At 42.2% G+C, this 23,361-nt stretch overlaps 1 protein-coding gene across 6 annotated transcripts in view; it reads left to right on the top strand.

Moving 5' to 3' along the window:
* LOC311260399 (C-myc promoter-binding protein-like) overlaps positions 1-23,361 on the top strand; it is a 73,575-nt gene that overhangs the window by 41,755 nt on the left and 8,459 nt on the right. For 2 of the 6 annotated variants that reach the window (XM_084358174.1, XM_084358173.1), the window contains 17 exons: positions 4,721-4,854; positions 5,401-5,533; positions 6,413-6,619; positions 6,810-6,938; positions 11,544-11,685; positions 13,588-13,716; positions 14,025-14,117; positions 15,814-15,933; positions 16,212-16,361; positions 16,808-18,018; positions 19,022-19,250; positions 19,709-19,812; positions 20,412-20,587; positions 20,945-21,112; positions 22,152-22,332; positions 22,471-22,725; positions 23,107-23,224. In XM_084358174.1, the coding sequence (XP_084214300.1) occupies positions 4,721-4,854; positions 5,401-5,533; positions 6,413-6,619; positions 6,810-6,938; positions 11,544-11,685; positions 13,588-13,716; positions 14,025-14,117; positions 15,814-15,933; positions 16,212-16,361; positions 16,808-18,018; positions 19,022-19,250; positions 19,709-19,812; positions 20,412-20,587; positions 20,945-21,112; positions 22,152-22,332; positions 22,471-22,725; positions 23,107-23,224 (3,679 nt within the window). The remainder of the gene's footprint in view (positions 1-4,720; positions 4,855-5,400; positions 5,534-6,412; positions 6,620-6,809; positions 6,939-11,543; positions 11,686-13,587; positions 13,717-14,024; positions 14,118-15,813; positions 15,934-16,211; positions 16,362-16,807; positions 18,019-19,021; positions 19,251-19,708; positions 19,813-20,411; positions 20,588-20,944; positions 21,113-22,151; positions 22,333-22,470; positions 22,726-23,106; positions 23,225-23,361) is intronic. The other 4 variants (XM_084358176.1, XM_084358175.1, XM_084358178.1 and 1 more) reach the window with 2 other exon arrangements.

Raw genomic sequence — 23,361 nt, 5'->3', positions numbered from 1 at the left:
AGATAAAAAGATCGACACCTCTCTTACGTCTCTATGGTAATTATGTACAATAGCAGCTGGTAAGTTAAATCTAGCATAAAGGCTTGAAAGATGGGGAAACAGCTAGCCTGGCTCCGTGCAAAAGTAACAAAAACTCTTTTTAGTTTTACTCTTTTTAGTTTTATTGGCACAAAAACAAAAGTGTTAAATAACAAGTTGTGGCTCTACAGGGGGTTGTGTGCCAAACCTTTCCTTGGCTGGGAACAGGGACTTTCTGCAGTCTGTTTTTCGGTAGATTTTGACAAACTGTTCCTCAAACATGCAGCCAGTAGATGCTTTGACTGAATATATTAGAGATATGTGGATAACTGATAGGTATACTGTAGATGAAATCATAGTTGTTTCTGTATTAAACTACCTTTTTAAGTTCATCTGCAGTCATTCAACAGACACTGGGTGTTTCTCTCAGTCAGTCAGCCTCTTCGGAAGCTCCCAGTCTGATCAAGATGAACTGAATGTTCTTTCAGACTAACAGTCGAGTCACTCTCGTATCTCACCTTTCTGTGTTTAGTTTTTTTCCCTGATGTCTGAACTGCAGAAGCTGCTTGTCAGACAGATTACCTCTCAGAGGTGTCTCCAGTCTCAGTGGAGCAGTGCCGGTTGTCTTGCAATTGAAAAACAAAAAAACCTCCTCGCTCAAATCTCCACAGGTCAAAGTCTCAGTTCTTAAGCCTAGTTTATGCTTCTGCGTCACGGCGACGGCGTAGTTACGTCGTCAACCCTACGCCGTCATTGAGCATTCGAAGTTCTGCGTCGAGGGAACGCGTTGTTCTGCAATTCACCGCCAACTGGTGTTGTTATACTGTTGACCGGAAAAGCAACTGCCGGAAATGACGTTCTGAGCGGACCAATCACAGTTCTTGCCGTTCGCGTCTTGACGCGTCGACGCGACGCGTAATCAGGATTTTTTGGAGCCGCACGTCAGGCTCTGCGACGCAGAAGCATAAATTAAGCTTTACAATGGTCTCACATGTTAATGTCTACATTTGAATGATCAGATAGCTTAGTTTAGTTTATTTGACATCAAATGACGCACAGCTGCAGTATTATACGATAAAGTCCCGAACTGTTTTTCATTGTTGTCCTTGTCAAACCAGCAAATAGCTAGTATTCTAGGCGAGGTCATATTTTGTAGTTTGCACATAATGTTACATTACATCTGGCAAACAAACTCGCCATGTTATGACAATTTTATGTCTTGAAGACTTATTTATGGTAGTTAACATGCTTGCTCAGGCATTTTGTGCCATTGGGTAGTCAAAGTTTGCACATGTGTTGCACACAACTCAGTAACAGCACGCCAATCTGACGTAACTTGACCCAGAGACAATAACACCTGGCTGTTCCGTGCTACCAGCTAAACCTCTGATATATTGAGCTGATTTTGCTAATGATCAAAAACTAGCAAGTTGACAACTTTGCTAACACAGCGAAACATCAAGCAAGTGCAACAACACAAGACGTATAATTTAGCAAGCCAGCTAATATTACTTACTATTCAACAACAAGTCCAGCTTGGCATCTGTCTGCAGATTATTTAGCCAAGAGCAGAGTCAGCTAGCAGAGCTAGCTTGTAGCTACAGTACACAGCAGTTACAGGTTGCTTTCAGGAAAATCACAGAGTTAAGGCAGAGCAGCCAGAGGACATTTTCTCCATAGAATATGATCCACATTCACCAAAACCAGTGATAGTTGGTGCTGTGTGTGATGCACTGCCATAAAGCATTACGCACTGTGATTCTACCCATTCACTGAGGTTACATAGTGCAGAAACAGGCGATATGGGGGCTGGCGTTGCTGAGACAGAGACACCATTGCCCTATTACAAGTCACTGTACCATCAAAATGGTTTTGAAGCTGTTATTCAAGGTAAAATAGTAACATAATGTAGCTTTAACTCAAGCTGAATTGTAGAGAGAATAACATCCACATTTTAACAAAGACAAAGAGATAACACTGAGAGCAGAATTTCCTTTAATGAATAATTTGACCTGGCTTGACTGAAATATTAAGGTTTCAAATCCTAAAAACATTCTTGAGATCTTGAGATCTTGAGATGTTTTCCAGCATAAAGCCAAAATTTTATGAGTCACTTATCCGGCCAGATGTCCTTTCCCCCAGCCATGTCCTTTAGCACTTCCTGCTGGTTCCCCGACAATATGGCAACCCTTCGATGTGTTCTGGGTCCATGTCCCGCGGTCTCCTCCCAGTTGGGCATCATCTGAATGCCTCCATGGGGACTCATCCAGGAGGCATGCTGATCAGTTTCCTGAAACACCTCAACTGGCTCCTTCCAATGCTAAAAGCAGTGGTTCTACTCTGATCTCTCTCCAGATATATGAGCTAATGCCTTTTTAGTGTTGTGGTTTAATCTGTGCTCAGAGAAACATCACAGAACATTGTATTAGCCTTTGATGTGCAGTATTAGGCACAAGAGAATTAATGACATTTCTCTTAGCTAAAAAAGCTTTTAGCTCATCCGAAGAACAGAAACTCCAGTCTCCCACACTTTACTGCTTTGACTGAGGTTGTTATGAAACTTTAATCACTATCAGACTAACTAGAGAAAATTATGAACTTTCAGCAAGTGCCTCGCCTTACTTCGAACCGCCATGAATAAATTCATTGCTTGTAGTGCGAAAGCCTGTCATTAAACACTTTTAAATTTACGATGCCTCCCTCCGTGACCCTTCATTTTTTATATCCACCATAAAACTGGCACCTCCTGCTTTAAGATTCACTGGAAGTCTTACGTGTCAGCTCCACCAACATGACTGGAGTAAAAAATGTGCAGTAATGGAAATGATAGGTGTTGGTTGTGCTCACTGCATTTCAGAGTAACCTCTGTGTTTTTTCTGACACCTTTTTAATAAAATCGGAGCACTTGTCTCAACACTGAGCAGCCGTAACCTGTTATCTTTCTGATAAAGAGTTACGTTTGGACACATGCTTGATGAAACTCAGCTTTCCAATAATTCAGTGCCCCTGTTGAGTTGATTGCAGGCTCCCATCTGCCGTGTTTCAAACACACAAAACTGTTTGATGACCCTGATTTATAAATAAATCCTTATGTCATTCAGAGTTGGATGCGAGTCACTGGATATATGGCAGTGTTTCATACATACAGTGTATGACTACAACATGTTTAATTCTCCACATAATTATGGTTTCAATAGTTCACACAATAGCAGACAGACATTGATCGACGTCCCCCTGAGGTGCAGAGTTAAGATTTATGGAGTCCACACACTGACTGGAGGAGTGACCTATTGATCAGTGTTTTGACTTTGACTCCGCTCTGTTTAAATTCTTACAGTTTCTGACATTTTTGCTCTTCTTTTAGTTTCAATCATTGGTGTCACTTAACACACACACAGACCACAGCAGGACTTTGAATCTAGTTTGAGTTAATCTTTAAAGGTCTGGTGTTAAGGATTTTAGGGGCGTTCAGGACATAAATGGTCTAATTATGTTTTCATTAGTGCATAATCACCTGAAATTAAGAATTGTTTTGTTTTCGTTACCTTAAAATGAGCCTTTATATCTACACAGGGAGCAGGTCCTGCCATGTTGCTCCGCCATGTTTCTACAGTAGACCAGAACAGACAAATGAAACGCTGGCTTAGAGAGGCCTTTCACGTTTTTAGCAGTCACTGTAGGGGAGGGTGAGAGGACGGGTGCTCAGTTGGTTGCAGTCTACAACCTCACCTCTAGATGCCATTAAATCTTACACACTGAACCTTTAAAGGGGCACTCCACCAATGTCACATCAGTTCACTTGTTATTGTTAGCACTACTCAGTAGGGGCATTTAAAAAACCCCAATAGATTCACATAGGAGTCGCGATTCTTAGCTCCCACGATTGAGATTGTATTCACATTTGCCAAAAATAGACTTTTTGAAAACTTAGTTAAGTAGCAGGATGTTGACGGAACCAAAAAAAGCTAAACTAAACTGTGAGGATGGTGCAGCACCCAGACAATTTACAGCATGCACACGCTAGAGTTATCTTGAAGTTCATCTTCAAACAAGGTAGCTGACTTATTTAATGATTGGATAACAACAGATTGTTTATCTTAATTTCCAGTTGTGTCTCATATTGTATTTGAGCAGATTAAGGACCCCAATTAATGGTTTTGCACACAATAAACTGGAGCAGAAGACTGAAAATAGTGCCCTCTTCTCTGTGTTGATAATCAATTTTGAATAGAGAATCATTTGCACTGTAGGAGACAAATGTAAGAGATGTAGAACCGTAGTTTTAATTCTGTGTGTGTGTGGGCGGCTGCAGAGAGGTAACACGATGATAGAAAATGAGAGTAAAGAAAGAAAAAGAGAAGCGTGTTCGCTCGGGAAATCTAGGTCACCTGCTGTCATCCTCCCTCAGCTCTCCCAGACACTCAGACACACAGAAATCCTGCTATCAGGGTGACGGCTACAAAGCTGTTCTGAATATAGTCTTCAATAAAAACAAATGTTTTTAAATAAAGGTGGCTTGGCCTGCGTCAGGCCAAAACCCTCCTATGCAAACACTGACATATTTATTACAGGGCATAAAGTCAAGAACTGTGTGGAGGTTCTCACTTGTCTAATGGGACACTCCTTATTTCCATCATCTGTGATAGATGAAGGGTCACGGTACCACAACCCAAACATCTCTGCTCATGTTTCTGTTGTGCAGGTGGACAGTGACAGGCCAGAGGAGGCCAGGCTGATAGAGATTGATGAATCCCAGCGCAGCGAGCACACAGTCTTCATCACACCTCCAGAGCTGCCTCCTCTGCCTGAGGGAGAGGAATATCCACTGTGCTACAGGTATATAACTGTTCTGACAAAGTGACATTTGATGTTAAGTGCTCTCTCTCTCTACTTCACATCTTCCATGAGACAAACTGAATAGAAGCTTCACACATATCAGCAGGAGGAAAATTGGAAATCTGAATTATACATTGAGTTGAAAGTTGGTTAATTTCTGTCCCGGAATAGTTGATTGAGGACCAGCAGGACTCCAGCTCCCTTACTGTGATCAAAGAGTGAACACTAACTGCTGGATTATGTGCCTCTGAATATGTGCTATTTGTATTCTGAAGTCATGTTTTGCCCTTATAATTTATGCCAAGAGATTTTTCAGAACCACTTTCATTAAGCTCCTCTAATAATACATAATGACCAACAGATTTCCAGAATTTATTATCAGCTCTCCTGGTAGATAATTTCTTGCAAACTGTATTTATGATCCCTATAACCTTGGAAGGGATCATTGCACGTTAGATACTGCCAACATTTAACTGTTAACACTCAGTGCTGAGAGTAAAATGTGTTCTTGCTGTCACTGATGTGTGTATGCATGTTCTTCATCAGGTACGATGGTTTCCCCGTGTTAAGTCTTGACCTGTTTGACCCTGTGGAGGGCCTGCGGACCCCCTCCTCCCGCCTCGCTGCCAGGCACAGCTGTCCCACCAGCCCTGCTCCCATGTTTAGACGCACCAAGCAGGTCAGCATAGCAGTAACTCAACGTTGTCATGCAATAACTTATTCATTTAACTGTTTAGATGCTGAGCTGTAAGTCTTTTGAGTTTGAAAAAAGTTTAGACAATCAGACGATCTTCTAAACGCAGTTCAGATCAAAGATTTGTGACAAGACGAAACTGTGTAAGAACGTTGCAGGGGAAGTTGCAGCAGCGTGAACTGACCCAACTCAGCTTGACTCAGGCCGGCTGATGTGTTGCCTGCAACTCGGCTTGTCAAGTTGTAGGTGGCTGGTTTTAGAACGTAACACACATAATCAATGTAATCAGCACCTACTGCTTATTTGACAACTTTTCTGCCTTTCCTCTGCTTGTCCTTTACTGCTTTTTTTCTGTTCCCCTCGTATTCACAGCCAGTCTCTGTTGAAGTGACAGTCGAAAGGGAAGTACAGAGAGATGTTGCAATTTAGATGATACACCATCTCGTCTAGTTGCACTGGTGTGATATGGCAGGTTTTTAGAATGTTACAGAGCGGCACATTGTAAGTAGTCGCAGGTTTTCTACTTATCTCGTCGCAAATCTTTGGTCTGAAGAGAAAAAGACAAAAAATAATTGCGAGCCAAGAGTCAGCCAGTTTTACAATTGACAATTCAGCATACATACAGAACTGCCTTAAGCAATCCAAAAAATGTGTAACAACGAGTGAAGGAAATTGAGGTTGCATTTCTTTTGAAATAGTGTCAAGAAACTGGATATGGTTCACTGGGTCGAGGGTGTTGTGATGAAGTTCTCATCTATAAGATTACTTTTTTAAGCCGTAAGATTAGACTGAAATCCCACATATCCATGAGCCTGATTATTGCGCTAAAGAATTTCTTGCCCCACCCTTAATTTTCATCCACAGGAAATCAAGTCAGCCCAAAAGATAGCCAAGAAGTACTCGTCCATCCCCCAGCTGTGGTCCAAGTGCCTACTCCGTCACTGCTACGGCCTGTGGTTCATCTGTCTGCCAGCTTACGTGAAGGTGTGCCACTCCAAGGTGCGGGCACTCCGCACCGCCTACGATGTCCTCAGGAAGATGCAGGCAAAGAAGCTGCAGCCCCCAGATGAGGTACATTAGTCATTCACAAAAATAACTGTTTGACATTTACTCAACCAGATGCTTTGTAAGGTTCAATTATTTTGGATGATTATAACAATATTTACACTCATTTTGGATCAGTTAGTTGTTGTCTCACACTGATGTCTATTTTCAGGGGTTGTTGTGCCTAAGCAATCACACATTTACATATACTGTGCAGGTCTGCTACCGGGTGCTGATGCAGCTGTGTGGACAGTATGGTCAACCTGTCCTGGCCGTCAGGGTCCTCTTTGAGATGAAGAAGGCTGGAGTCCACCCCAACGCCATCACTTACGGCTACTACAACAAGGTACAGCCAAAAACTGTTATGTATGGCTGATAAAATGGTGTGCTAGTAAAGGACATTTTCTAAATGTATTTGATAATATAGATAGAATATTCATTAAACGTTCACATTACACCTAATTTCCAAAAGAAGTTGTCCCGCATTTAAAGGGTGTAACTCACCAATACCTTCCCACTGCCTTGTCTTACACAAGCTCTAATAAAAATATATTAGCACTGGGAGTCCCTACTGTTACAGTATACTGTCGTGCTGGGTGTGGTGTCCCTGATGTAGGCGTGTTAAGAGTATTCTGCTGATTCTGCTGCAAGTTTGACTAATGTGTGAACACACCCCTGACAGCTAAATGTCAAACAAATCTCTGGAAAGAGAAAAATGTGATAGTTCCTTTTCCATCAGTTCTGATGGATGAAGACACAGACTGAGTCAGAGCAATAAGATACAATAAACTCAGGAGGATAGAATATTGAACCGTAGCCAATGAAGCAGACGTTACGCTCATATTATAGCATCAGGCAGAGGTATGGTGACGATAAGTTTGTCATGTATGGTGTGAAACGTTCACCATAGCTCAGAAATCTCATGAGTTACTGTAGGAATATTCTTAGTAGTACTCTTAAGTAGTATTACTATGTTATAACTAACAAGAAATAACTTAAACTACTGTAATGACAAGTAAACTTACCTCTAAAGACTAAAGTTGCTAGAAAACTGTGTGATATAAAGCAGACTACATGTTGATTGTTTATTCATGATTCACAACAGGTTCATGAATAATTGCGTCCAAGTTATCACACCACTGTGTTGCTCAGTTGCTCCATCACTAAAATTCATTCCTCTCTGGTTGGTACTTACGAGGCAGAGATACTTCATCACTGTAATGTCTCTGCAGACACTCGGCTTTCAGATAAAAAGAAACATTGTTGACATTTGCAGTTTTCCCGGCAAGGTTGTACAGCGCTGTGTGTGATCACATTCAGGTGTCAAGATGAATGGTAGCTCTGTTATCATCACAATCTGTCCCTGATCTGGGAACCCAGGGAGTGTTAACGCAAATTGGCTCATGTGGGAGCTGGCTGTCAGGAGGGTCTTACAGTAGGTCCCTTTCATACATGCAGTCTAACCGGGAAATGTTCAGGAACATTTCCTAAGTGGTGTTATGTGTGAAAGGAAGCAGAGATCGATATTGAGGGTATCAGTAGTTTTCATGTGTCACAAACTTCTTGAGTATTGAATACATTACAAGAGCCCCGGACAATAACAGCTCCAAACCCGCCAAATGTTATTGGACCGAATGACTCAAATTCCCAAAAAGTATTTTGTCGGTGTTGTGACGCTCAAAAAACTAATACACAGTTTTACAGTCACTTCTTTCACAGTCTTAGCTTATGGAGAAAAGTCTTTGTGCCCCAGTGCATCACACTGAGATGTAATTACACAGTTTGCCCACTGAAAGTGTTGCATTACCTCCATCTGCCTGACTGTCCCTTGCCCCATCTACAGTATTCCGGCTTTTCCATGGCATGTGTGAAAAGTTGCAAGACAGAAATGATACCGAATGTAGCTGCATGTGTGAATGGTGATAATCCCTAATGGTGCCGAAAACTTGTTATCCCATTGATATACTCGAAACTATGTATGAAAGAGGCCTTAAAAATGGTTGTCTTCGAGGTACAAGGTGGTGGATTCCTCCACTGACACAACCATTATCCATTGCAGCTGCAGCATCAGACAGTTGCAGGTGTTTCTTTTCCTTTTCGTGCTTCTTTAGTCTTTGTAGTCCCACGATGAGAAGGGAGGAGGAAGATGGAAGAGGTTTTTGTGTGTCCGTATATGCATGCTTATCTATTAATTCTGGCATTCATTCCCCATTGAGTTCAGCTGCATACAAAATGGGACTGAATATTTTTGGGATCAGCTCTGACGCAGCTTTCTAAATAAACTGAACCAGGTAAGGAGCTAAAGCAGCTAAAATAGAAATGATCAGTAGCTCCAGTATACTAACCTGCAACTACACTGAAAAGAAAATGTATTCTGCAGTATTAAGGAACATAAAACTTTTCTAAGACAGTGGAGCTAAAATAACCTTGATGTTCGCCTGTGAAGTCAACTCCATGCTGTAGTAATTTGCTTCTACAGCTCAGTTTAAATATACCTGTTCCCTGCAGAACAGCAGGTGAGGCACGACATGATGGCAAGATTCGATTCCATTTCATTTCCAAAACATCACTGTAAAGTCTCCTTTTTCTTTACCCTTGAGAAATAATAGTAACAGAATATCAGATTATTATATGCAGTTTAAGAAGCTAAGATTACATTTACAGTTTCTACCAACCATAGAAATTCTGTATTAATGTTTAGTTCTTAAGGTATGATTCAAGCTGGGAGCATTTTTTATACCCCTTAAATTAGATTGCAGCTTTCAGACTAACAGTGACACAAAGCTGACAGTTAAGTCCTGAGGAAAAACAACAATGATGACTGAAAACCAAGAAATATCAACAAGCCAAGACAGACTGGGTCAGGAAAAGTCTCGGGTTTTCACATCACAGCAGGAAACCTCGAACATCTCTCCATCTCTTTTCATCAACGTTGCATATTGGCCCCAGTGGGTATGTCTCAGGCTATGGTTTAGATGACTCAACACACAAACAATTCTCAAAAGCTCTTTTGTGACATTTGTTTGTATAAATCAGTGTTCTGCACAAAAAGTGACTAATGGACAGATCAGTGTATTGGTTGATGTCAAGTTGATAACAGCCTTTAAATAAATATTAGGTATTAACCTGTCTGGTAATCCACTAAATGGATTTTTGTCTGTGATTTAAAATGGGGAAAAAAAAAATCCTCATTAACCCTTAAACTGATGCAGCAAAAAAGTTTTACCTTGCAGGAAATGCAGTCATTCACTTTCTTGCCGCTAGAAGACTGATATCTGTTAAATATGAAGTATAGCCAGGAGACTGTTAGCTTAGCATATAAACTGGAAATTGGGGGGGGAAAGCTGGCCTGACTCTGAGTTCCAGCAACCTAACTTCTTGTCAAACCACAAGTGTGTGTTTTTACGTTTGTATAGATGATCAGTAGAGCCCACACCTCCGCCAAAGGGGATCAAACTTGATTGCCCTGTATTGTGTTGAAACCAGCCATAACTGCAAAACCATAATTCACTAAGATCACTAAACCTAGGATCTACATCCAATTGTACTCATTCAAATTACAAGCCACACAATTACAGCAGACTTTTTTCATCAATATCCATACATTATCCCTGAGAAATGTACAAAAATCACCAAAGGTTAATGGGGTCTGTTCTGAGCTGAGACCTGATCCTCCACAGCTGAAAACAACCTCCTTGGCAGAGGTAATAATAATGTGGTAATTAGTGAGCTCAAGCTGTAGCTGATTTTTGTACCATTTGACATATCCAGGCTAGCAGTTTCCTGTTTTACCATCTTAATGCTAAGCTAAGCTAACCAGCTGCTTGCTTTAGCTAGCTTTAATATATTTAATGGACAGAAATGAGAGTGATGTCATTCTTCTTCTGCAGGGAAGCTAATAAGCATATTTCCCAAAATGTCAATCTATTTCTTCAAATGTCCATTTTGTACAATTAGGGCAGAAGTGGAATATATTTTTTTTTATTAGGTTATAAGCATCTGAAACTTAGAGCAATTGTATTTTGATTACCTTTGAATGAGCCTCTATATCTACACCGCCGCACCGCCATGCTTTTACAGTAGCCCAAACACTAGCTTTAGAGAGAGTTTTTCTTGTTTTAAGCAGCTGCCTTAGGGGAGGACGAGATGAGGGTAATTAAGTTGAAACAAAATGTAGTATATCATATCCTGTTGCCAGGAATGTCTATCCCATGGATCTCTTACAATTAGACACATTCATTGTACAGCCTTTACCTTTGGTCTTAAAGTAACACTAAGTGGGACTGTGGACAGATTGCTGTGCTTTAACTGTCTTTACATCACTGGCAACATGAGGTCAGTCCATTTCACCTGATTCAATACTGAGAGCTTCACACAGGAGCAGTAAGCGTACTAAACCCAGTTCTGCTCAGTGGCATACCAATTGTGTTTTTCTCAGGGGGCTTCTGAAGTGTTTTTTAGGAGCAGACAGAGACTGTTGAACATGACTTAGCCACCAACAGCTGCAGTGCCTTCCTTCTTCCTTTTCTGATGTCGAGTGTGACTGTGTGTCTAAAAGCCACTGCAGTTAATGCCTTTGATGAAAAATTCATTCAGGGTGGTTTTATATGGAACAGGATCGGGTCAGTTTCGGTTCACTAACTACAAAATGTTTAGTTGAAACTGAATGAATTAAATTGGAGCTGTGATTCACTATTCTCACAGTATTCTGACTCCTTATGTTCACTGATTTATTTAACAGATGAGTGTGACAACATTTCATGGTGGAAGAGATTGGAAATAGAAGAAAAACATCCACATTCTTAATAATATGAATTAAAGATGAACTGACTCCACCACTGCTACAAGAAAAATAACCAGAGACTTTTTAAATGTATTTGTCAGAAACGTCTTTCCTTCAGTCATCTTTGTCTTGCTCCTTCATCACCGCTGTCTTCCTCCTGGTGTCCAGGCGGTGTTAGAGAGCACGTGGCCCTCCAGCACCAGAGGAGGATACTTCCTGTGGATGAAGCTGAGAAATGTCGTTCTTGGCGTGGCGCAGTTCAAACGGGCGCTACGACGACACGCTCCCCTCACCCAGAGCCCTCTGTCAGGTAACTATGATCAATGACACTGCATGTGTGGGAAGGGAAATGTTTTGTCATGCTAAACAGCGATGATATATATGTAGATATTTAAGGGACACCTGTTATTATGATGCCATAATCACAACATGGGTGCCTTTTTCCGTAGTTCAGAAAGGTTTGCACTCACGATTGTGATTGATACATTCACATTTGGGATGGCCATGCAAAAAATGCTATTGGATAGCTGCTGGGAACCATTCAGCGAGTATTCGAAGATCTGCTGTTTGTTTGTACTGCAGCGTCTAGTGGCATGCACGTATACTGACCTCATGTAGAGACCATGACCATGCTACTGTACACACATTTTACCTGAGCAGGAAAGAAAAAAATAATGGAAAATATATTCTTTCCGACAAAACCATAGTTAAATAAACTATTTTTTTCAACTATTCAAATATTAGAAAATTATGACCCATCCGTAATTCATGTAATAAAGCTTGAATATGGAGAAAGATTTGACATTGATTTGCTTCATTCATTGTTGTCAAAATGAACAAAAGTACACCAGAAAAACAAACAATCAGAAACAATAACAGTTTATCCAAGAAGGTGAGAAATGTTTGGTAATGTTTCACAAACGTTACCACATGATTTGAATTTGAAAATCTGTTAGCTATCAGCAGATGATAAGTCATTAAATGTAAACTAAACAGATAATAATCAAAGACTTGAAGAGCAAATTGAAGGATATTAACATTATAAACAATACAAATACATGAAAAGAAAATCAAGCTACCCATTATTCATAAGATTACACATCAGCATGTGTGATTTAACTTCCCTGCATGCAACTGAACACCTGCGCACCCAGTACAAGCTAATCCCCATCCTGCTAATCCCTGCTTTTTTAAGATACTCCCTGTTACCAGTCAAAAGCATTGTGTTCTTAAACATTCCTCCTGAGTTCAGTGGTGATTCAGTTTGACAGAGACAAATGTTCCTGTAAAACACACGCTTGTATACACACATTAAGCCACAACTGGATTTTTCTTCATTTTTATGTTAGCCTACTGATGACAAAACATTTAATGCATGACTCTTGCTCCACTCCACTCCCGTCTCACACATTAGATTAGATTATGCTCCCACGCCGACACAAGAAGTGAAAACAACTGGCCAACCTTCCTCTGAAGTTGCCTGGAAATAATTATGTAATTTGGTACTTATTGTGGGAAAATCGAGGGAATGTTCTGCAACAGTTATTAGAGTTTAGTTAGTTGTGTATAAGCACTTGTTGATATCTAGAGGGATTTTCCTTGAAATATGCTTAACCCTTTTTAAAAACAAATAAATACTCATTAATTATTGGACAATTAATTCTCCATAGATGTTATAATATGTGTATGAGTTTCACATTTGTGCATGGTCACCTGACCTGAGTGGGGAGTCACAGCATGCTATTTCCTGGTTCCCCTCAACCAGAGACAAAACAGCACTGACTAACAGACTCTCTAGGCTACGCAAGGAGCTAATTAGAATCAATTAATTCTGGGTGTAACCACTGAGTCAGTGTAGTATTGGACCCATAAATAAATGTGTAACCCGGTGGCTTCATTATGAAAACTTATTAATTTTGCAGAAAGTTTTCACATCTCAAGTATTTTTAAGCTTCTAACTGTCCTCTCTCATATTATTAGTCATTCTTGCTGTATACACTGGTTTAACTGGATTTATAAAAAAAATGTAGAAGCAAGACACAATCACAATATATTTTTTTAATGGCATTAAAAATTGTGTAGCACACAGACTCATCATGTTCTTGTCAGCCCCTTCTCAACACTTAAAGAGCAATAAAAAAAAGCAGCAGTTGGGTCCATGTGGAGTAGAAATGGCGCCGGCTTCCTTTAATGCCTTGTTGTCTTTGGGCAGATGGCAGCGACCTGGACGCTGTGAGTCACGGCAGCCTGGATAGCTCTGCCGACACTAACCTGGCCGAGCAGGGCCCCTACGCCACTGACTCCATCAAAGTAGACCCCACTGATGATAGATCTAGCACAGGTACACTCAACATGGCTGCTGCTCGACTCAATTTTTCACAGGCAGCCATCTTGTTCTACATCTATTTCTTCTCTCTCAATGACATTTTTTATCCTCCTTCCTCATTTGTTCCCGCTCACTGACCGGCCTCTTCCTCATTCCCCTCTTCCTCTTACACCTCTGTACCTCTGCTGCCTGTTTTTCCACCTCCCTTCTGTCCCTGTTGTCCATCCATGTCTCTCCCTGGTTTTGCGGCTGTGGTTTCTGCTCTGCTCTGTCCCTAACCCTGCCCTTCACTCTGGCCCTGCCTGTGTTGCCCTTGCATGCAGCCGGCTGTGGGGGCGGCAGCGTGGGCGCCAGGGCCCTGGTGGCCCACTCACACTGGGGGGGCTCTGAGCTCAGAGAAGCCACCCTCCACCCAGGTAAACCTCTCTGTCAGCCTGCCTGTCTGTCTCTCTCTGGTTGCATTTTTCTGTCTTATCTTGCAATATTTTATAATCCAACTTCTTCAGCCCTCTCATCATCACACTTTTCTGTTTCTCTTCGTCTCGGTGGTCTCGCCTCCTCTTTCTTTCCTCCACTGTGTCATCTGTTTATCCGGCACATCACATCACAGTCTGCTGCTCCTCTCTTGCTCATCTCTCTTTTCCTTTCCCCCCTTTTCTCACTCCTCGCTTCACCACAGAGTGACTTGTCATTGTCAATTATGGCGAGTAATTACCTAGAGGCACGTTCTTTTTGATTACAGAAATAATTTTAATCACGGAGACAGCACCTCAGCAGGAGACTTTGCCTTGTGAGCAGAAAGTCTGAAAGGGAACCACGGCTCATAGCACAGCAGGAGGGAAGGACCTCGATGTGCTTTTCATTGATTACAGTCCCGGAATGAGTTTTGTCAGTTGTCATCAGTTGCGTGTCACTCCATACTGTATTACAGCTGAGCTGTGCCGCCTCATGCTTTATTTAGAGATGACGACCAGAGAGGTTCACAGAAAGATGAAAGAGGAGAACAAATCATCAGACAGCTGGGTGCCTGGAGACATAAAAAGTTTAAGAGACAAACAGAAGAGTCAGTCTGGAGTGATGGCAGGTTTTTTTTTTTTTTTTTTTATCCTAACGTCAAGTCTTAACAGTTAAATTCATTAGCAGCTGTGAAACTGCAGTGAGTATCTTTACAGTAGCAGCACATCTCTGCATGCCCCGAGGAGGATTCTTTTATTCAGCACAGCTTAGCGGCTTTTTCTATCCTCGCCCTGCAACTGTGCTGTGCCTCCCAGAATAGCGGAGATGAAAGGGAAGAAATGCCTCTCTAGTTTTTCTCTTATGTACAACCCCAATTCCAGAAACTCTGGGACACTGTGTAAAACGTAAATAACAACAGGCTGCAAATCATCTGCAAACAAACTGTGTACTTCCGAGCCAATGCAGCAAGATTTTTTTGTACAATCATGTGTTTCACAAAGTGGTGAACCTCACCCTATCTTTGTGAACGACTGAGCCTTTTGAGGATGCCCCTTTCATACCCAATCATGACGATCCTATCACCTGTTACCAACGAACCTGGTCACCTGTGGAATGTTCCAAAAAGGTGTTTTTGTTGTCCATGTCCCAATTTTTGAAACATGTTGCTGGCAGCAGATTTAGAATAAACAGATATTTTAACTTTGATGCGTAAAACATTAAATATATTGTCTTTGTACTGTTTTCAACAAAGGATATGTCAAAAAGGACTAGCAAATTATCATTTCTGTTTTATTTGTGTTTTACACAGCGTCCCAACGTTGAATCAGGGTTGTATGTTTCATTTACGTCTCCTACCACAGCCCTACCAAGCTGCAATTCACAATTTTTAAACCAAAAAGCGGTAAATGATTTTCAGTAACTAAAGGACTTTGCCCTCAAACCTGCACAGTTGTTGCACAGTGCTCAGTAATAGGAAAGATATCATGTATAGCATTGTTGAAGTGACTATTTTCAGAGAAAAATTGCTGTCTCCTCTGCATAGATTTTCCATGCATTGTGTTGCATATTTCTGTGATCTTGTGGTTTCATATCAGAGACTTCCATCGTGTCCCCCTTATCTAATTTCATCTGTGTCCTTATCTCTCTGTCCTCTAGGAGATCAGTCAGATTTGGGTTATAACTCACTGTCCAAAGAGGAGGTTCGAAGAGGAGACCCCACCGCCCAGGACTCCGCCCCTGACAAAGATGACAAGAAGGAGAGCGACTGCAGCTCCTGTCAGTAGTCTGCCTGATCTCATATCACCTGATATTTCTGTCTACTGTACCTACTAAAAAATAAGGACTTGGCAGCTTCACAGCCACACGGGAATTCCCTTTCCTCTGCCTTGATCTTTCTTTCTCATCCAGAGATGATTCATTCATTTGGTTTCGCAACATCAAAGCATTTCAGTCGTGTGTTGTCCTTCAATGGATTTCTTTTCACGAGCAGTGCATTTTTTCAAGCTGTGCACATAAAAAAGACTGATTTTAAATTGTAATATCTATGTTTCTAGTGTCAGAGACGGAGAGCGCCAAGGGAAGTAAAGACTGCCTCCCACAGCTGGACATGGAGGTTCACTCCTACTACAAATCCCGTGGGATTGTTCGCAGCAGTTGTCCATTCGATGATTCATCCTGTAAACCCAAGAGCTCCGCCAGCACAGGTGAAGAAGAAGGCTTCAGTAGATTTAAATAGTTTTACAAAGGGAGTGTATTTGCTGGGAGTTGAAATGTTTTTCTCCACAATAAATTCCCATTCCAAAGTTATCTTTTAATCACATACCCAGTGTTCAGTGTTTAAATTTTTCAATAACCATGAGCCTCAGCTGCTGTTGCTATGGAGAAGGATCCAGAGGAAAGAATGGGAGCTGCAGCATATTAGGAACGCTTGTTTTCAGAGTCTGAAAGCATTTCTGACTGCTGAATGTTTCTTTGTCTCTACAAAACGTAATATTTACTTTCCACTTGCTGTTTGCAGCCAATGCAACCTTTTTTAGGTGTGTTAGTGTTTCTTACTGAAATCACATCACCAGAATTAGTCCTCCTGCTTTGTAACTCACTTAGTAACACAAATACAAAGGATTAAGTAGTTCTCCTTCCTCTCTCTCAGGCCATGTTGCAGGTCTCCTCTTCTCTTCCTCCCTGGATGAGATCGGTGAGGTCCAGACAAACAGTTTGCTCAGGAGACATAAGAGTGCTCTGGAGGACGTGGTGGGCAGCACCAGCAGTGGCTCGGCTCTTGACTGGCAGGGGGTGAGGAGCCGCCGGCTGAGCGGTGACACGGTGGGCAGCAGCGGCAGTGGCACCACTGTCCTCGGCCTGGGAATGAGCCAGGGTGAAACGGACCCAGAAAAGATCGCAGGACACCTGGGCGCAGATGTCAAAATTCTCTCAGGTGCCAACTTCAGTAAGAATAAGAGGCCACGCTCGCTCGCTTTGGGCGGATCAGAGGGGGCGTCTGCTAAGGTGAGTGCTGCCAGAAGTCTTGATCACAGAGAGGAGGAAGAGGAGACAGAAGGTCAGGACTCCAGCGATGAGGACAGAAGTAACGCAGAGGCCATTTTTGATTTGGAGGATCTGGATTTAGACAAGCCTCCCACAGGCTCTCACAAGACCAACAAATCTCATAAGAAACTTGTTGAACGCAGCGCCAGCTACGGTGGCATGAGCACTGAGGTGTCCAGAGGAGCTGTGAAGCGCACAGACATTGAGATGGGCTACGACCCTCTGTCCCTGCTGGCAGCAGAGTCAAAGTCCGAGCAGGAAAATGAGACTCAGTACCTGGATGGTGACGAAGCCAGCACGCCGAGTGCTCGTAGGGACTTGGCCAGGGAGATTGAGCTCTATATGAATTATATGGGCAGCCCACTGAGCAGCCGGACACCCAGTCTGGACTTGCAGGACCCGGCCAGCCCCCTCCTCCTCCACCCGTCCTCACTCTCTGGCCCCCGCAGAGCTAGCCTGCCCCACAGCTCCCCCCTCAGGACTGCTGGAATGCCGCGCTCACGCACCTTCCAACCACCCTCGCCCTCCCAAACTATTACACGCCAACGTTTGTGGTCGTCGCCTCCCTGTCGCAGCTCCAGCACCACCCCCAGCCCCAGCCCTCGACCCAGCCCTCGACCCAGCCCATACAGGGAGAGGACAGACAGGATGAGCCTGGCATCACCCTCACCCTCCTCCTCCTCTTTCGCTCTGGACACTCTGCTCACACCAACGCTTGACGTATTCAAGACCAGTGTGTTCTCTGCTGGGAAGGGTGTGGCAGAGAAGGCGAGCCGCTGGTATTCTCGTCTTGCCACGTACACCACACCGACCAAGGTACAGAGTCTTGATGTTAAAGTTACCTTATTGTTGTGTGCTAATGCAAAGTCCCAGCATTCATTCATGCCTTTGATCAAAATAAGAGTCTGTGACATGAACTGTGAAAATAGGTTTTAACAAATGCATTTCTGTGGCACAGAGTATAAAGCTCTCACATAAGCAGGAGTCTAAGATGAGACTAAAGTTGGAGAGCTGCTGCCATCTTGTGGCCTTTTGAATGTTTGACAGTATTCTTCCTGTGGATGGTGTGTAAAAGCCTCCTTTGACCAACTATATTGATCAAGTATGCTCTCTTGATCGTAATTCTTCATGTAAAAATGTCAGAAAATGCTCTTAACAGCCTCACAAATGTGAAGATTTTCAGCTTTACTCTGTTTCATACATTAAACTGAATATCTTTAGCTTTTGTACTGACAAAACAAGAGATTTAAAGACATCGTGTCAGAGAAACTGGGTTGGCCATGAGGTTATGTTTGGCTGTGAGATGTTTCTAGTGAAAAAAAAGAAAATAATTAAAAACATTTTTTTTTATACATATGTAGGATATCTAATTACCTTGTGTAATCTGAACATGGCAGGCAGAGTGACATTTGCATAGTAGATCAGTCAATAAAGGGAACTTAAGATCCAAGTAGCATCTTTGCATCATAACAATACAATACTATACAAGATGCATTTGCTGTTTGCCCATGGCCCATCATTTATTTTGAGTTTTGGCCCTCCAAGGAATCTAGAAAATAATTGACATATTTATTTATTATAAAAATAATCATTAGTTACAGATTACAGACAGGTTAGATGCATGAGTGGGGAGTACAGTACAAAATGACTTCCTCTTATAATATATTAAGTTTTTTCTTTGTACCTCATGTGAGCCGGCTTGGTTACAAGTCAGAGCTGAACTTGATCTACCGTTGCTGTGAGTATTATAGCTTGAAGATGAGACACCTGTGCAGTCCATGACAACTCTAACCTGCCCGGCCCTCCTCTGTTCATTCAGGATGGTCACAGTGACCGTCTGAGTGTGTCCTCCCTTGGTGTTGGAGATCCAGACTGCTCCTCCCTGCTGGATGAGGAGTACTGTGGGGAGTCGGGGAGCTCTGTAGTGTCACCACAGAGGAACGGCCCCATGGGGCCCCGCAGGAGCCCCAGACGCAGCCCCCTCCGAAGCAGGCTGGACAGCACCCCTCCAGGCTCCAGCCTTGGGAGACCCACATCTCTGCTCCCTGGTGAGAGCAACCCTGCTCCAGTGACAGTTTAGCCAATAATGTCTTACTTCAGCTGAAGAAATGTTACACTTTGGTTCCAAATATGTTCAAAGTCGAAAACCAAGGTTTACTCTCTGATCCACTTTTCGAAACATTGAATTTTCGCTTAAAATCAAGAGTTTGTCTATTTGAATGTCTCATGATTCAGTGATACTTTATGCTTTTCTTTATGTTTTCCTTCTGCTTGATGGAAAACTGCGACACAAAGACAGAACATGATAAGCAGTCTCTTAGAAAAAGTCATTAAAAAGGCAAAAAGCATAAAATGTGTACTGCACTTTTCCCCAAACAACGTACAGTAGAGCCATCATTAAGAGAAGTTGAGTAATGTCATCACAAAAATGTGTCAAGAAAAACATTCTGTTGGTGACCTGTTGACTTTTTAATCATTACCTTTTCTGATCATTCTACTCCTGCAGGAGGTGTCATCTCGCCTCCCGGGTTCCCTCTGCCAGACAAGTCGGACCTGGGCTCTTCACGCTACACCAGCAACACCAGCATCTTCAACAACTACGCCATGGAGGTAAAACTGCAAGACAGAAATTCTGCAGTTGGGTCGCAGTTGTCAAAGACTGGATCAGGAAAACAGAAGTAGTTTGATACAAAACATCTAGAATGTTTTACTTTTAACTGTAATATCTTTTTTTTTATCAAAGTAATGCTTTGAATTTTTGTTTTGTTGCAGCAGTCTTTAAGAAATGGAGCATCTTCACAACTAAGAATTTTATTGGCATTCATTTGTCGCTCAGTGGGTGCTGGCTGATGTTTGCCTGTCAGCAGGACTGAATTCTTTGATGTTTTTTCACTCTGAATGAAAAGTTTTAGAAATGGCTTTCATAACTTTCATAACTTTGATTCTGCTTTGCAAGCTAATCATTAAGATTCTCCCTCAGCAGAATATTTCTTTTCATTGGTTTGTTTGTCTACAACAGTTATAACTCAGTAAAATAAACACGAGGGTAAAGCAGCAGACTGTATGTTGTCGGACATAAAATCACACTGATAAAACTTTTTTAAAACTAAAAACTCTAAAGAATAGAACTAAGAATTAGTGCTTAAGTAGATGTTATTTCAAATCTTTGGTCTGAAAGCTCTCCTGCCTCTTGCTGTGTGTGTTTCCAGCTGCTGATCTCCAGCTGTTCTCGCTGTAAGACGTGCGACTGCCTGGTGTACGACGAGGAGATCATGGCTGGCTGGACGGCAGACGACTCCAACCTGAACACCACCTGCCCCTTCTGTGGAAACCCCTTCCTGCCGTTCCTCAACGTGGAGATCAGGGACATGAGAGGACCTGGCAGGTAGACGATGACACTTTAGAGGGATTTTATATTATATCTTTCTTAATTCATTTATTGAATTCTTAGTCAGGATCAAGAATGGAATAATTAGTTTTATCGTTTCTCAGGATCTGTATCATGGAGCCGTTCTTCTCTTTGTCTTTGGTCATTTTATTCCCCCACGCTTTGACAAAATTTTTTAAACTATGGTGCATGGAACAACATGACATCATCTTCATCATCAACTTTTGACCCTGCTGCATGAAGAACCATCACAGCTCATCTCCTTGGCTTGTAGTCAAAAAAAGGATACTTGACTTTTCCTGGATGTAAATGTGATCCCTGACCCTCTTTGACCCTATTCTCTTCTCTCCACAGGCTTTTCCTGAAGGGCAGCCCTTCAGTGGATGAGGCGATGACCTCATCGTACTCCGCCTCCACAGGTTTGGACACAGGGACGTCCACCTTGTCCACCCCCTGTCCTACGACAGCTGTCTACCCTCCCTCCCCTGTGATTGGAGTGCAGGAGTGCTCAGGAAATGGAAGGTACATCACATTTATTTACACGCTTCTCCTAAAAAGAGTTACAAACCATATTTACTGAATGACAGTGATAAGTAATAAACACTTACTGTACAACAAAATGCTCTGAAAACTACAAGTTTTAAAATGAAGCGAGCTTACGAGAGACCTCTGTTGCTCCACATCTCTGCATGAGGTGATAGGATCAACACTTTGCTATCGCCAGTCCAGTTTCATTTTGTGTAAAGTAGGCAACAAGTTTTGACAATAATACGTAGAATAGAAAGCACAATATCTCTGGTTTACGGCATCAATTTTGATCCTATTCGCTGTCTGGATGTGAAGAGATCTTGTCATTTGTTGACAAATATATCAACAAATGCTTCTCCAATAAATGAATATGAATATCCTTCATATCATATTTTGACTGATTTATAGTATGTTAATAAGCGTGAATCTTGGTCTGATTGGAAGGCAACTAGGAGGATTAAATATAACCATGAAGCTGACAGTCATCATCACAAATTCAGAGGTTGAAAAATAACTTTTTTTGTTCTCATGTATTCTCAGAAGTGCTGTATAGCTGTATGCATTTTTTCCAGCTCATCTTCATTCAGCCAGCTCCAATTTGTGTGATTAAACAATGCTTTTGAAGTAGGAACCTCCTGTAGCTGCACCCACATGATCCCATCTGAATTGTAAAAGAGCTAAATGAGATTATCTGCAGCACCTGGTCCTAACAAAGCTGTGTGTGTGTGTGTGTGTGTGTGTGTGTGTGTGTGTGTGTGTGTGTGTGTGTGTGTGTGTGTGTGTGTGTGTGTGTGTGTGTGTGTGTGTGTGTGTGTGTGTGTGTGTGTTATGAGGATATGAAATATATGAGCAATAGAGATGAACCCTTCATAAAAGCGTAATGCCAATTATTGTGATTACTGTATTTTCTGCTATTAATATTGTGATTTAAACATCTGGATTCTTGTTGTCATAGCTTCTTTTGTTTTATTAAATGTTGTGACTGAGTTGTGTGTTGTTGCTACGAGCTGATGTCCTCGCTGTGTCTCCACAGGACTCGATCGACCAGAGCTCAAGGTATCAACATCCCCACAGACCGTCGGCAGGGGGCGCTCTCCCCTGGAACACCCATGGCCCGCAGCGTCAGCGTCTTTAGCCCTCTCGAGGAAGCATCGCGACTCAACCACTGTGTGCCAACATCAGGCAGCCTGCCCAGCCGTCTCAATGAAGCCACGGTGTGTTTCAACATTATTTATGTTGAAGTATTTAAAACATTCAATACTGTTCAGTAGTTTGTATACGGTTATCTCAGCCTATAATCTGGACAACCTGACAATAAGAAGTCTTACCTCTCCAATTTTTGTCCCGCCCAGGACCCACTGAGTATGGAGTGGCAGCTCCACAACCCCGAGCCAGTGACGGTTCCATACCTGAGCCCACTGGTTCTGTGGAAGGAGCTGGAGAGTCTGCTAGAGAACGAGGGTGACCCGGTGATCACAGAGGCCGACATGGTGGACCATCATCCCATTATCTACTGGAACCTGGTCTGGTATTTCAGACGACTGGACCTGCCGAGCAACCTGCCGGGTCTCATCCTCACCTCTGAGCACTGCAACAGAGACTCCCAGGTCAGACACACATACACACAAATTAACTTGCAGTACATAATGATACTTCTTATCATCGCTTTTAAAGTTAGTAATGCAGTGTTTTACTGCCCTCTCTGGTGGATTTCCCTCAAAGTTTTGATCAAAGATTTACAGATTTTAATTGAAATACACATATTTTTAAAGGGATCTGGTCATATACCTGTTTTTTGTGTCCCTGTACACTCCCAATAAAAGTCTAATCTAAGAATTTCTACTTGTGTCATGAAAGTGAGTAATTTCAAAAATGTATTTTTATGATGAAAATAAAGTTGTTCCTGAGTATGGTACATGATGACAGATAATAGTAGAAATTAATATTTTCTCTGACTGTCAGACTGACTCTATCTTGTCCCTTGTTAGGTTCCTCGTCACTGGATGTCGGAGGACAGTAAACACGTGTTGATCCAGATGCTGTGGGACAACCTCAAGCTGCACCAGGATACAATCCAGCCTCTCTACATCCTCTGGAACACATACAGTGAGTCACATCGCTCACTGCAGAACAGATCAATGTGAAGTTCACAGGGATATTTACTCTGACATGAATACTGACTGCTGCTGTTTTCTGAACAAACAGTGGCATTAAAGTTATGATCCCAAAGAGACAGAAAAATG

The sequence above is a fragment of the Pagrus pagrus genome (genome assembly GCF_965226575.1).
Source record: "Pagrus pagrus genome assembly, chromosome: 1".
Classification (NCBI taxonomy): domain Eukaryota; kingdom Metazoa; phylum Chordata; class Actinopteri; order Spariformes; family Sparidae; genus Pagrus; species Pagrus pagrus.
This window is presented reverse-complemented; position numbering and strand designations above follow the sequence as displayed.